Raw genomic sequence first — 11,101 nt, 5'->3', positions numbered from 1 at the left:
TGTGTTGGCACTGTAATGGACTGACATCTGTCCAGATGTCACACCCCCGCAACCATTGATGGATAAGCGGTATAGATATGGATGAATATCACTCTTTAAGGAGACCAAATAATACAGGTTCATGTGTTGCAAAACAGTTCAGTGCATCTTTGATGGCATTTAGTATGTGAATACATAATATTAAAGCAAATAAGTTTTTTGTTTGTTTCTTGCAACAACAAATATTCAGTTTTTCAGCATAATAAATAGACATTCAAATAACAAACATGCATAGAAAAAATACAAAATTCTGTGCAGGGGTATTGTAAAATAAAATCCCAAACACTAAATGTCTCTGGAATATTTAGTATTTGAATTAAAGTATTGTTAATGAAACATATCGTGTATCAAAAATATTAAAAAATGTCACATTTTGATGGACATTAAAAAACCCCCACAACTTCTTATTGGTCTAAAACCTTTAAATATCCATCACTAAACAACTAACAATTTAACTTAAGAAGTTTTACAAAGTGTTATTTAATATTAATTGTATTAACAAGCAGTATGTACTGAGAAAAATGAACCGTAGTAAACAGTTGAATTTCTGAAGATGGCAGCAGAGCAACTGCCGTGAAACCTCCACCAGGGGGCGTGCTGTCGCACGTCACCTCTGCAGGATCAATCAAGAATCAAGTATGGCGGCTTCCAGTGTTTTCAGGCCAGGCTTGTTCAACAACAAAGTTGCAATAGTAACGGGAGGAGGCACCGGTATCGGTAAAGCTATCTCTGCAGAGCTGCTGGAGCTGGGTGAGTGATCCGTGGTCTCAGTGGTCTTTAGTTGTTGACAGCGCTGACTGTTTGAAGTGAACAGCAGCTGAATGACTACACAACAGTCAGGTGAACTTCGACACAGATAGGAGACTTTATCTGGTCACATCCACACCAGCAAAGACTGTGACACTTGTGACGCAATTTAAATAGTACGGAGACAAACAGTGGCTGCTGTTAATTCAACTATGTGATAAAGTATGACTGACACATTCACAGTTAAGATAGTTAAGACATTTATTCCATTCTTGAGATTTGTTGTTGCTGAATAAATACAGAAAAAAATGTGTTTCCAGGTGAACTGACCACGGCTGACTAACTGTTTTGTCTTCAGGCTGTAGTGTGGTGATCTCAAGTAGAAAAGCTGAGAGGCTGGAAGCAGCAGCTCAGGAGATGAGGCAAAAAATCCCTCCCTCCAACCCTGCACGTGTCACTCCCCTACCGTGCAACATCCGCAACGAGGATGAGGTGGGCCTCCACCCGCACCCACGACCTCTCAAACCGTTTCCTACTGATGATGCCAGTGCATGATCGGGTGATTACATTGTGCAGTCTTGTTTTAACTCCCTGTGGTGCAGGTGAAGGCTCTGGTGTCCTCAGTGCTGAAGCAGTACGGACGGATAGACTTTCTGGTGAACAACGGTGGAGGTCAGTTCAGCAGCCCAGCAGAGCACATGTCCTCCAAAGGCTGGAAGGCTGTGATAGACACCAACCTGACTGGAACCTTTCACTGCTGTCAGGAAGGTGAGCTGCAGACAGCTGATGTTGAGCGAGCTTGTTTGAAGTTCTCAGTGTGACTGTGTCGCTGTCCTCTCCACACAGTCTACACTGCATGGATGAAACAGCATGGAGGTGTTATCGTCAACATCATCGCTGACATGTGGAAGGGCTTCCCAGGCATGGCGTAAGCACCACCTCCCTCTGGATTCATGCACACATTTACAAACTCACACACTTTTCTTTATGCTGAGCACACTCTCCATGACAGCCACACAGGAGCAGCGAGGGCAGCGGTGGATAACTTAACGAAGAGTCTGGCCATCGAGTGGGCACACTCAGGAGTCAGAGTCAACGCTGTGGCACCTGTACGTACAGACCATGAGAACAGTTTTGCAGTTCCTTGATTATGTATAATAATTTCAAGTCTGTGCATTTATCTGGTTGCAGGGTACAATATTTTCCAAAACAGCGATGGAGAACTACAAAGAGCTCGGACCAAACCTTTTCAAGATGTCTGTTCCATTTAGCCCTGCAAAGAGACTGGGAGTACCAGAAGAGGTGTGTAACTACTAAGAGACACCCACAGCATGGACTACAGCTTTAAGAGTGTTTTAACCATGTATCGTAGTGTTCTTAAAAGTAAAACCCATGCAGAATAATTTGTGAACTCAAGGTTCATTAACCAGATTTGTTTTTCCAGAGCTTTTTACCATATCCATGGCCTTCTTCGGTGAATAGAATTTGCTGTGGTATGTGGTTCTAAGCTCTTGAAAAAGCTAGTAAGTGAATGTTGGGTTTACAATAACTTAATACACGTACATACATTATTGTCAATGTCAAAACCTAGTACCTCTTTGGATTATGTTAATGTTGGATGATTACACTTGTTACATACAATTTATGTGCAGTTTGTCTTTTTATTAACTCTAAATAATGATCCTCCCCTGATTTTAACCATACTGTAGCTTCCATGTGCCAATATTATGTAAAGCAAAGATTTAAAAAATATATATATATATACAGCTAATGGCAGAGCTGTTGTATTAGATATAGTAACATAGTAGATGTATTTGTTTGTACAGGTACACTTAATGTGGCCACTGAGTGACTGACTATATATGATAATTCACACAGCAAAGCAGGCATCCCAGCAATAACTAGTGTCAGACAATATAAAGAGACATTTGTCAGGCCGTGTAGTATGATCAGTAGAAAAGTGGGCAGTATTGGTAAGAGGAGGTGGGCAGAGAGCCACAGATACAGAGGATATGCTACGTGTCTGGCTCTCTTGCAGCATCACAGTCAGTACTGACTTTGTCTCTCGTTTTTTATTGTGTCTCTATTCTCAGATCTCATCAGCAGTGTGTTTCTTGCTCTCCCCTGCTGCCTCCTACATCTCTGGAGCCACACTGAGGGTTGATGCAGGACAGAGTCTGTACCACTCCATGTGGGAGATACCCAGTATGTACACTCTAATACAAGCTTGCATCCACACTTTGGTCTGTGTGGTGTGTGATATTCTAACCTCTTATTTGTGTGTGTGTGTGTGTGTGTGTGTGTGTGTGTGTGTGTGTGTGTGTGTGTGTGTGTGTCTGTCCAGACCACAGTGCATGGCCTGAGGCTCCAGAGGGGGAGAACCTGGATGCTCTGAAGGACCTGCTCAACCCAAAGAGCAAACTCTAATGCAGTCCTGTGACACAGTCTGAGTCTAATGCATCAACACACATTTAGTCAGTGAGCTTCATGGATTTGAGCTCTACAGATTAAACACAACGGTGACCTGGTTATAAGATGGTTGGATGTATTATGCCACTCATGTACATAATTGTATGTAATTGATAACGATATGAGTGTATGATTAGTTTCCTTAAAGATGTATGAAACTGTTGAATTGTATGAAGAGTATTTTTTTTCTTCAATGCCTTTGTAAGTTAGTAAGCAAGCATGGTGCTTTTTTAACACAACTGCTACAAAGTGCTAAGAGACAGAAACAACAACAAAACAATGAATACAAACAGTTCAGGAAAATGGCAATACATCTTTATTCTTTTAAATTTGCACTGATTCAGAGTCAGGAGTTACAATGTCAAAAGATTGTAAAGATTGTTTTTAGTTTTAAGCCTGGACCATGGACTTGGCTTCTACAGAACTTTTTAACAGAGGCCTGATAAAGGAGTTCTTTGGAAATCATATAGTTGGTTCACTAATGCATAGCGAACAGATGCCTTTGATATATAGTTATGATACACTGTACATAAATACAAAATACATCTTTGTATAACATCATGAAATTAGATATTTTTCTTAAAATTTGAATGTTAATGGAAGAAAAGTTCTGTAATAAAAAAGGGTGACATATTTTGTTACATCTTGGGATGCAAACTAGTTTTAAAGTAGCCTACCAGAGGGTCGTTGGTGGAATTTAGTAGTTACATTAAGAAAGATTTTAGTTAACGTTTGGGATCCTGAACGGGATATGTATTTATAGTAATTACACATTAGTAATAGCGTGTTTTATTTTGTAATGCTGGAACAGTAGGTAACAGAAATGATTTTACAATCATAAATAAACTACTGTACTAATGCTCTCTCCATAAAAAGGCGCGGTGGTGTTTTGTCCCGAACGCTGTGCCGTAATTTTGCCGTAAAATATCTCTGTCTGTCGCAACGTTTAGTCCAGTAGCAGAGGTCACAACAAACCATTCAGGTACGGTGTGTTTTCTTTCTAAAATCCTACATTTTATGGCATCTTTTGTCGCTCTGTCACATTAGGTGACAATACTACATTTCCATATTTGTAGATGTAAGCAAATAAAACGTCTTAGAACAAACGTTGCAATCGCATTCATGAAGCGAGAGAACGTAGCTAGCTATGCTAGCTGAGGAAACAGCGTCTGCCTCAGTCACACAGTGGTGTGTCTGCACTTTGACTCAGATCAACATTTGATGTCCGGGGTGATCATTTATTTTAGGCTGACAAGTCAGCTCAGTAATCAATGACAGTGATGGGATTCAGATAAGCAGACATTGATAACTGAGTGTGTCAGATGTTCAGGGACACACCACTGTGACACTAGTGAACTTCAGCACGATGAATGTCGTGTTTGTTTCTCGAGGTATTTATTAGGAACAGTATTCATTTAACAACGCTGACATTAATAAACGTGCCGGTATTTGTTAAATAGCTAGTTTGGACCTACGGTCTCAACAGAAAGATCAAACCTATACAATAAACATTGCATATTCTCATGTGAGATCTATTAAAATCTGAAATATTGTTCACAAAATGTCATGGATACTCCCTCTACTTTGTTATACGAGCTAGAGAGTATACGGCCAGTTTAAAGTTAATTTTATGTCTGTATGATATAACATTAGTGATAGTCATAACCATAACCAGATACTGGTTTTATCATCCACTGGAAGACACGTCTTGCTCAGGAAAATGAACAATTTGAAATATTTCAAACATTTTTGCTTAAAAGTCAGACTGAGAACTGAAGAGTGCCATCCCAAAATACAACCATTTATCCCAGTTTTTTTATGGCTTACTCCTCCTACCTTCACCTCAAGTAGTTTTTTTCCCCATATGTCTCTGCTTTTACAGTGTCAACATTGTTGTGTCAGCCTTTGTGTCAGTGAATGCATACTAAGCTGGCCCCAGTGCCTCTCATGTAGCCATCATTTTAATATAGAATGGATATCTTTGCACAGGTGATTACATTTATCTACCAGAAATGTACTGCAGCTCTGGTCACTATGAAGTAGAGGTAAAGCAGGAGATACACAGCACTTTGTCCATCACAACCCTGTTGTTGAAGATATGTTAACAAACTTTACCTGTCACTATAAAATGCAGGTCCACAGTTCAACATAAGCAAAGATGGAAAGATAAAGCAGCTGTGTGCTGGTTGCAATTTATTTGTGGTTCAGCTCAGGCATATTTCTCTGATGTCTACTGTGGGCTTCAAACATTTTTCAGAAACAGCTTTGTCTATGGCGTCCTGCCATGGACATTATTGCCTGTTCAGTGATTTGTGGATGGTAGACTCAAGAAAAGAGATGTTAACCAGCTTCAGTGATTCCTTTTAAGCCTTTAGCTGCTACTCTGGGCTTCTATTTTTACCTAACTGAGCATTAGTGTTTGCTTTTGGAGTCAGCTGGGAACTCACTTCTAGGGAGAGTAGTAACAAAGCTAAATTGTCTCCATTTATAGATAGATTCTTAGAACTGTGGACTTTTCTCGAAACACTTTGGGATGACAGAGTAACACTTTCCAGCTTCATGCAAAAAAAAATTCCAGATCACAGGCCTTCTGTGATCTCTTTTTTTGTGAGGTATAGTTCACATCAGCAGAAAATTGTTATTAATGGCAAACTCGAAATGTCTCAGGGTTTTTGTTTGTTTGTTTGTTTTTTTGATAAGTGAAAGTAGCTTTAACCCACACTTCCAATTGCTTTTTCCAACCTATATTGTGAATGATTCTGTATGGGAAAAGATGCAGTGACATGCGTGATATTAGTTAAAGTAAATTGTGTTTGTTCCAAACTGTAACTTAGATAAAGATCTGACCATATCTTGAGGCAAATTATACATAAATGCAGTTAATTACCTTTCTTGCCACTGTTACTGTGTCTCATGTATTTTTACTTTTGCTTGAACTCTGACAAACATTCTAGTTCATTTATGACTTTAATCACGACTGTATGTGTATGTCAAATTAGGTTAGATAACATGAAAGGCACAAAATGAGCTGTCTACTTCTATGCTATCAGCTAATGAATATTAAAAACCACAGGCAACTTGCTTGTATGTGTATCTGTTTTCAGTATGGGAGGTGACCACGGCCACAGCAAGCTGTCCATGCCAGACTGGCGGCAGTGGAAGGTGGAGGGAACACCGCTGGAGTTCACACAGCAGAGGCTGAAGGCCAGGGGCCTCAAGGACCCATGGGCACGGTCAGTATTTTTGTGAGATATAGCTGATGTGGTTATGTGTCCAGTATGATTCTTGACGCTGCTCTTTGTCTCTGCAGCAATGAGGCATGGAGATACTCAGGCGGTTTCGCTCGTGCTGTGACTCTATCTGATGTGCTGTTGAAAGGATTCAAGTGGGGCTTCGCTGCCTTTACTGTTGCTCTGGCTGTAGAGTACGCCCTTTTCCCACCAAAGAAGGGTGGCCACTAATGCTCAGCATTGTTCCTCAGAAACAGACCATAATGTAGTGTGATAATCTTATGTATTTTCTGTTTATTAAATATCTTTTTGATCACCAAATGGCTCCATTTATTCTTCTTACACCCCCCCCACACATCTTTAAACCCTGAACAATTTGAATGCCTTGGTGTTAGTGTTTGAAAGACAAGTTTATAATTCCCCTTAACAAACATTGCTGCTGAGATGAAGGTGCAAATGTAGCACCGTCCTAGTCCTGTTTCCTCTTCCTGCCTAGTTTCCGGAAGCATAGTTGGATGCATTTTACTGTCAGTATGACAAAACCCAGGACTACGGAAGCTAGTAGCGCTATTACATCCAGGCAGTAGTACTGGATCCAGTTGAGGTCATGCACAGCAGATTTAAGATGTTTAGCCCCTTTATGGCGCATCACATATTCTGTCCAGTACACGGAAAGGTCGAGTGGCTCAGCTGGACGGTCCCTATGGAGCGCTGACAGCTTCTGCACATTTTCTCTATACCTGGACAAACAGAAGAGTTTAAGAATACAACATTTCAAAACTGACAACCACGTTGTGCGTGACCTTCTGACCCCTCACCTGCTGTTATTCATGACCTCATTCAGTCCCTGAAGGAGGCTTTCTGTAGTGATAGAAAAAAGACTCAGGACGACTCCCGCCCCCCTGCTTGCCAGCCTCTCTGCGTTGTCAGGCTGGTCCCCTGATATTGGCACCATCACCATGGGAACACCGTGGCACAGTCCCTCAAAGAGACCATGTGAGCCAGCGTGGGTGATAAAGGCCCGAGCTCCTTCGTGTGCTAACATACAAACACAAACACAAAGTGAGTTGAACAGGCAAGTATTTGAAGATGTCAGCTATTTAATGTTATGGTATGTGACATGTTCAGAGACCTAGCAGGTCATTCTGAGGCACCCATTCCATTATCTTCACATTTTCTGGGACATTGTCAGGAACCTGTCCAGTGTATCTCCATATCACCTATCAAAAGAAGCTGAGTGTCATATATTGATGTTTTAATTATTGTTGTATGGTATAAAAATGCACTTCATCTCACATTCATTTATGTTCATAAATATTCTTTTACCTTCTGTGGAATCTGTCTGAAGGCCTCTAGGAAGACAGAGGTTGTCTCTTCTGGCATATCTGACACCATGGTGCCCAAAGTGAACACCACAAACCCATGCTCTCCAGACACCCAGGACTCCAAATCCTGCAAAAATACAAACCCATTGTAGGGATTTGAATTTGTTTCTGTTTCCTTATTCATTTCTCTCTGTTCCTGCATTAAAATCAGTGAGGTTTGGAGAGGAGGAAATCAGAAACACTTACCTGAGGCAGAGGATTTCTCACATTGCAGTTGATGCCACCAACTAGGACTAAATTAGGCATGAGAGGACGTGGGAACTCCAGTGTGAAGTCAATCCTATTTAAACACAAGAGCAAAATATGTATCTGAATGTGAGAAATGTTTTTTTTAATGGGATTCAGTGGCATGAATGTTCACAAAGTCTAAAAATCTCTGCAGCTGTAAAATCACCTTCCTTTTAGTGTAACAGTATGCATGTATGTAGGTTCGTCTCGTCATAGAGCAGTCTAGCTTGTTGTGTATTCTTCTCTCAAATATCAGTGTATAACCTTTGTACATGTTACCTCATCAGCCAGATAGCAGAGTCTGACAGTACTTCAGACACGCCCACCTCCTCTCCCAGGAACTGATAGGCTATTTGGTCAAAGCGCCAGTACAACAGTCGGCAAAACAACGGCTCCAGGAAAGCTACCTGTAGGTCAGAGGTATCACAGGACAATAAGCAAATGCACAGCGTGAGGTGTTGATGCTTGGCAGAAGAGATGAATTTTAATTGAATAAGTTACATTTTTACAGGGCTGAAACGGAGGTCAGAAATTCAAGTAATTCAGGTCAAGATTAGCTGAGTCATCATGATCTATATAACTTTGCAGAGCACTGGCCAAACTGAATGACCCAGGTCTGTTTGGCTGTGGTATGTTAATCTCTGTGCTTCTATGCCAACATCTCAGAGATAGTTTTCTGTTTCTATAGAATTGTGTAACAAATATTGAAAGAGATTAGAAATATGAAACAGGGATTAGTTTAATCAAGTCAGAATCTGTGGTTTACCCAATAAAGTCAACCTGAGTTCATTTTACTGAATAAAAACATAACTGCTCCTGCCCAGGCATATCTGCCTGCAAGTGCTCACCAAAGTGTTGACAACTCTCCCCTTGAAGCTCATCTTATCTGTGTATCCGGTGAAAAAGCGAGGCACATACGAGGGTGGAGAGGGGCAGCCTGCAGCCTTCATATCCAAGGAACATGGAATTCCTCTCAGCAGATTAATAGTGGGGATGCCTGAAAATGATTCAGAGGTGAGAGGTGAGAAACTGCAGATGCACATACACACAGGTAATCCCGGTGTATCTGAACTCACCTAATTTCCGAGCAATTAATGAACCTGTGGGCACCATGGGGTCTGTCAGCATGGCATCAAAACCCTGAAGAGTGAGAGGATGAGAAGGTCCAAAGAAAAAATAGAAGAGAGAGGTAAATCTTCTATAATATCTCAGTAACAAGAACATTCACTGTTTCTTCTCCTCCATACACCCATCTATAGCTCGTACAGAAGAAGGGAGGCGTATCAACTGATGATACAGCTCACACTTTTTTGCACTGACACACCATACTTCTCTGTCATACTCATTTTTCATCCCAAAACAGGAGTGAAAATTAACTGAGTTCATTCAGTGAAGTGGTTCACTTAAGTACAGTATTTCTACTTGATGATTACTTCAACTCCACTACATTTTATATATTAGAATATTGTACTTTATACACCACTATATATATCTGACAGCTGCAGTTACTTTGCAGATTAAGATTTTACGGGGTATGATGAACCTAGAAAATATAACGCATTGTCAGAAAACTGTGGGTTCTAATATTTTTTGGCCTTTACCAGCTTAAGCAGTTTCTGGTGGAGCTCCTTATCATGTTTCAGATGTGAGTTATTAGCAGTTCCACCAAAAATCATTTTCCTTTAAATATATGATTTTATTTAAATTACTGTGTAGAAATGTGTGCAACAGAATTCATAGGAGCTGTTTTCCTGCAGAACAAATACTTTTCCTTTTGACTTTGAGTACATTTAGCTGATATTACTGATGTACATTTACTCAAGTAAGACTTTGAATGCAAGACTTCCACTTGTAATCGGATATTTTTATATTTACTTAAACAAAGGATGTAAAGTTTTCTTCTACCGCTGTCTAAAATTAAGTAGATACAGGGTTTGTCCACAGTGATATAAACACATTGCAGTCCAATACAGCACTATCCAAAAAAGTGGTTCAAGAGTAGCAGACACAGTCCCTATAAATGTCACTCAAATTCAGAATAAAGTGCAATGCTCTTGCATTGGATTGCTTTCCATGTTTACAGTTGATCCTGATGTCGCGTTCAGCCTCTGTACTTGCACTCACCTGCTGTGCCAGATTTGAGATGAGACTGTCATTGAACAGCAGACTCTCTGCTGTGGTGTGGATGAAGCCTGTGATTCTCTGGATTTGTGAGAATCGCTTCTTTATCTTCTCCATGAAAGACTGTGCAGATTTTTGCATTATGTCTTTATGTGTGGTCATCACAGAATCAATATAAGCCTTGTCATAAGGAACAGGATAGGTCAGCGTGTCATAGTGTTTTCCCGGACCCATCCGTATGCTGACCTCTGGTATCACCACTGTGACACGGTGTCCACGGCGACCCATTTCTTCGGCAATTGCCTTAATGCCCACCCAGTGACTCCCATCCATGGGTACCACCAGCAAGTTACCCACAAAAGGTGAAGAAGCCCTGTCATTTCGATGAATGGTGTGACTGGCTTCAGCCTCTACTGTCTTCACCTTATTCTCTGGCCTGGTTGTTTCTTCCACAGACGCTCTCGTCTTCTCCACAGCGCCATTTGCCTGTTTGTCTGTGTTCAGCAGCAGGAAGACAAACACTGCCGCTTTCCACATAGTTCTCTTTTCTTCTCTGTCCACAACACACTGAATCCAACACAGAGAAAAAGGTGGAGTGTTTGATTGCTCCTGTAAACGGTTACCGCCCCTCAGGGTCATCTGTGCGGCTCTGGGTTGTTGAAATTCCTCTGTGAATTAGCAGAGTTGTGTGTGTTCAAAGTCCTCACTTTAACAAAAGCGACAGTCATGGTCCTCAGCAGGCAGCAGGTGGAGGCCATTGATATGGGACTGTCAGTGATTTAGTTAAAGCGTGATAAAGTTATTGCTATCTATACATTAAACAAAGTGCACACACAAACACACACACAGCTGATACTGCGCCTGGAGGGGGCTGGGGAAAAG

The 11,101-nt window shown here is 41.0% G+C and overlaps 3 protein-coding genes across 3 annotated transcripts; 2 read left to right on the top strand and 1 right to left on the bottom strand.

Annotated features, from left to right (window-relative positions):
* The first annotated feature begins 630 nt into the window (after positions 1 to 630).
* pecr (peroxisomal trans-2-enoyl-CoA reductase) lies at positions 631 to 3,416 on the top strand. Its single transcript, XM_018677458.2, has 8 exons — positions 631 to 789; positions 1,145 to 1,278; positions 1,389 to 1,554; positions 1,633 to 1,714; positions 1,799 to 1,895; positions 1,978 to 2,088; positions 2,880 to 2,991; positions 3,131 to 3,416. The coding sequence occupies exons 1-8, from the start codon at positions 678 to 680 to the stop codon at positions 3,211 to 3,213; spliced, it is 897 nt and encodes a 298-aa protein (XP_018532974.1). The 5' UTR covers positions 631 to 677; the 3' UTR covers positions 3,214 to 3,416.
* A 698-nt stretch (positions 3,417 to 4,114) lies between these two features.
* On the top strand, positions 4,115 to 6,806 carry ndufb3 (NADH:ubiquinone oxidoreductase subunit B3). The gene is made up of 3 exons (XM_018677459.2): positions 4,115 to 4,237; positions 6,360 to 6,488; positions 6,566 to 6,806. Exons 2-3 carry the CDS (start codon positions 6,361 to 6,363, stop codon positions 6,714 to 6,716), a joined length of 279 nt encoding a protein of 92 aa, XP_018532975.1. The 5' UTR covers positions 4,115 to 4,237; position 6,360; the 3' UTR covers positions 6,717 to 6,806.
* On the bottom strand, positions 6,763 to 10,812 carry LOC108883895 (UDP-glucuronosyltransferase 1A1). The gene is made up of 9 exons (XM_018677457.2): positions 10,223 to 10,812; positions 9,175 to 9,238; positions 8,947 to 9,095; positions 8,378 to 8,505; positions 8,057 to 8,150; positions 7,812 to 7,937; positions 7,618 to 7,705; positions 7,304 to 7,523; positions 6,763 to 7,225 (listed from the first exon to the last, which is right to left on the bottom strand). Exons 1-9 carry the CDS (start codon positions 10,754 to 10,756, stop codon positions 6,955 to 6,957), a joined length of 1,674 nt encoding a protein of 557 aa, XP_018532973.2. The 5' UTR covers positions 10,757 to 10,812; the 3' UTR covers positions 6,763 to 6,954.
* Between the last annotated feature and the right edge of the window lie 289 nt (positions 10,813 to 11,101).

Source organism: Lates calcarifer, linkage group LG4 (assembly GCF_001640805.2).
Source record: "Lates calcarifer isolate ASB-BC8 linkage group LG4, TLL_Latcal_v3, whole genome shotgun sequence".
NCBI classification, from domain to species: Eukaryota; Metazoa; Chordata; class Actinopteri; family Centropomidae; genus Lates; species Lates calcarifer.
This window is presented reverse-complemented; position numbering and strand designations above follow the sequence as displayed.

Excerpts from the sequence above, each read along its gene's own strand:
- pecr (XM_018677458.2), top strand. The coding sequence starts at position 678 with ATGGCGGCTTCCAGTGTTTTCAGGCCAGGCTTGTTCAACAACAAAGTT. Across the intron at positions 2,089-2,879 it reads GACTGGGAGTACCAGAAGAG|ATCTCATCAGCAGTGTGTTT; the intron begins GTGTGTAACTAC and ends CTCTATTCTCAG. Across the intron at positions 2,992-3,130 it reads CTCCATGTGGGAGATACCCA|ACCACAGTGCATGGCCTGAG; the intron begins GTATGTACACTC and ends GTGTCTGTCCAG.
- LOC108883895 (XM_018677457.2), bottom strand. The coding sequence starts at position 10,756 with ATGTGGAAAGCGGCAGTGTTTGTCTTCCTGCTGCTGAACACAGACAAA. Across the intron at positions 8,151-8,377 it reads TCTGCTATCTGGCTGATGAG|GATTGACTTCACACTGGAGT; the intron begins GTAACATGTACA and ends GTGTTTAAATAG. Across the intron at positions 7,706-7,811 it reads TCAGACAGATTCCACAGAAG|GTGATATGGAGATACACTGG; the intron begins GTAAAAGAATAT and ends TTCTTTTGATAG.
- ndufb3 (XM_018677459.2), top strand. The coding sequence starts at position 6,361 with ATGGGAGGTGACCACGGCCACAGCAAGCTGTCCATGCCAGACTGGCGG. Across the intron at positions 6,489-6,565 it reads CTCAAGGACCCATGGGCACG|CAATGAGGCATGGAGATACT; the intron begins GTCAGTATTTTT and ends TTGTCTCTGCAG.